The sequence below is a fragment of the Mus pahari genome, chromosome 17 (assembly GCF_900095145.1).
Source record: "Mus pahari chromosome 17, PAHARI_EIJ_v1.1, whole genome shotgun sequence".
Lineage (NCBI taxonomy): Eukaryota > Metazoa > Chordata > Mammalia > Rodentia > Muridae > Mus > Mus pahari.
Genome location: NC_034606.1, coordinates 3,066,824 through 3,069,182, shown reverse-complemented (window position 1 = coordinate 3,069,182; position 2,359 = coordinate 3,066,824). Strand labels below are relative to the sequence as shown.

General features: G+C 44.2%; 1 protein-coding gene across 1 annotated transcript in view; it reads left to right on the top strand.

Annotated features, from left to right (window-relative positions):
- Rgs22 (regulator of G protein signaling 22) overlaps positions 1-2,359 on the top strand; it is a 112,410-nt gene that overhangs the window by 27,449 nt on the left and 82,602 nt on the right. Inside the window, exons 4-5 of the mRNA XM_029548194.1 lie at positions 953-1,038; positions 1,624-1,792. Of these exons, the coding sequence (XP_029404054.1) occupies positions 953-1,038; positions 1,624-1,792 (255 nt within the window). The remainder of the gene's footprint in view (positions 1-952; positions 1,039-1,623; positions 1,793-2,359) is intronic.

The following is a 2,359-nucleotide window of genomic DNA, read 5'->3' as shown; positions in this document are numbered from 1 at the left end:
CTGGATGATTTTAATAAAATTTTATTAATAATGGCAAACATCTAAATTATAAAAAATGCTCCAGAATACGGAGTGTTAAAAAAATCTTAGAAATGAAATAAAAACCCATGTTTGTCTCGAAAAACAAAACAAACAAACAAACCAAAAAAAATGTGTGGGAAAGATATCCAAATATTATAGGTCAAAAGGTAAGTTTCAAAGAAAACAAGAAACTAAAATAAACTGTCACAATTTGGGATGTAGCTAAATTAGCCATCAGAAGAAAATTTATAGAATTAAGTAATAGGAAATAAAAATGCTAAGCCTTGCTGTCAGTGATCTATCATCTACCTAGTGAGGAAGAAGAAAGATAGAAGTTAATTGAGACCCACCGTAAAGAAGAGATAGCACATCTATGAACTTCTGATCCTCCTGGGATGGACCACAGCAGTGTACCACCACACTCACACCTGTGAGCACAGCAGTGCACCACCACACTCACACCTGTGACCGCAGCAGTGCACCACCACGCTCATACCTGTGACCACAGCAGTGCACCACCACGCTCACACCTGTGACCACAGCAGTGCACCACCATGCTCACACCACACTCACAGCTGTGAGCACAGCAGTGCACCACCACGCTCACACCTGTGACCACAGCAGTGCACCACCACACTCACAGCTGTGAGCACAGCAGTGCACCACCACGCTCACACCTGTGAGCACAGCAGTGTACCACCACGCTCATACCTGTGACCACAGCAGTGCACCACCACACTCACACCTGTGACCACAGCAGTGCACCACCATGCTCACACCATGCTCACACCTGTGACCGCAGCAGTGCACCACCATGCTTTATGTCTGTGCTGGGATGGAAGCCAGGCCTCCATGCATTCTAGCCAAGCAGTCTTCCTTCCGTTACAGTGACAGCCAGAGATGACCTTCTCTTTCCCTGTTCTCTCAACAGTGTCTCAAGCGTGAACAAGGTATTGATTGGATCAAAAGGAAAAGACTCCCGGCATTTCTGGAAAGTGATTGCTACTTTGAATACAGGTGCCCTGTTCCCATTTGTCTATGTGTTTTCAAAGGTCTGTGTTCTTCATATAGAGTTATTTTTTGTGATATTGATTGGAGGTTGGATCCTATCTAAGAATAGGAGCCTTGACTAAAATCACTCAGCTCTTTAAGAGAGACTTTACAGTTGGATCTCTTTGATCATTTTACTTTAAAACTCACCCATCGCTCATGGTGGTGTTCATTTATGTACAGGGGTTTACGGAGGGGATGTTAGTGTGACATTAAAAGCAGAATCTGGGGACTGAGCAGTAGGAACCCTCGCAGGGCCCACATGATGGCTGCAGCCATCCCTGCCTCCAGCCTCGGGCGTCACGGCACCACCATGAACTCCATGGGACATGTCCACACATGCAGGCAAAACATGAAAAAAAGAACGAACCCTTAAAACAAAACGAAGAATGTCAGTGTGGAGCAAGGTTTCCCTTTTCAAGTGTGAACATAGAAAATCCCAAAAAGTTACTAAAATTTGAACTTGGCTTAGCAGAATAATTTTAAATAAAATGCAAATGAAAACTTTGGGCCTTCTGTGAGCCCTGATAATTTGTGATTTCTACAATGTAGGTTAGCAAAGTTGATCTCGCAAGCAGCATGGAGCGGCACAGGCGTGAATTTCATAGTGGGTACAAACTTTACCCCCTGGATCCCGAGAAGACCACCTGCTCCACCTCCTCCCAGCTCTGAAGAAGACAATTATATGATTATGAAGAAGTTCTACGTTTCACTTGGCCAGGTAAAATGAGGGTTTATGTGAATCAGAACCAACAAAACGTTTTGATTCAGTGTCAAGGAAGATTGATTTAAACCACTTCCATACCCCCACCCCACACTCCAGCCAGGCAGAGTCAGGTCTCTTATGTGTGTGTGTATATGTGTGAGACACAGTGCTTTCCTTGTGTGTGTGACACAATGCTTTCCGTGTGTGTGACACAGTGCATTCCTTGTGTGTAACACAGTGCTCTCTTTGTGTGTGTATGTGTGTATATGTGTGAGACACAGTGCTTTCCTTGTGTGTGTGTGTGTGTGAGAGAAAGAGAGACATAGTGCTTTCCTTGTGTGTGTGTATGTGTGTGATGCAGTGCTTTCCTTGTGTGTGTGTGTGTGTGTGTGTGAGTGACACAGTGCTTTCCTTGTGTGTGTGTGTATGTGTGAGACACAGTAATTTCCTTGTGTATGTTATACAGTGCTTTCCTTATGTGTGTGTTTGTATGTCACAGTGCTTTCCTTGTGTGTGAATGACACAGTAGTCCTTGTGTGTCTGTGTGTGTGACACAGTGCTTTCCTTGTGTGTGTATCACAG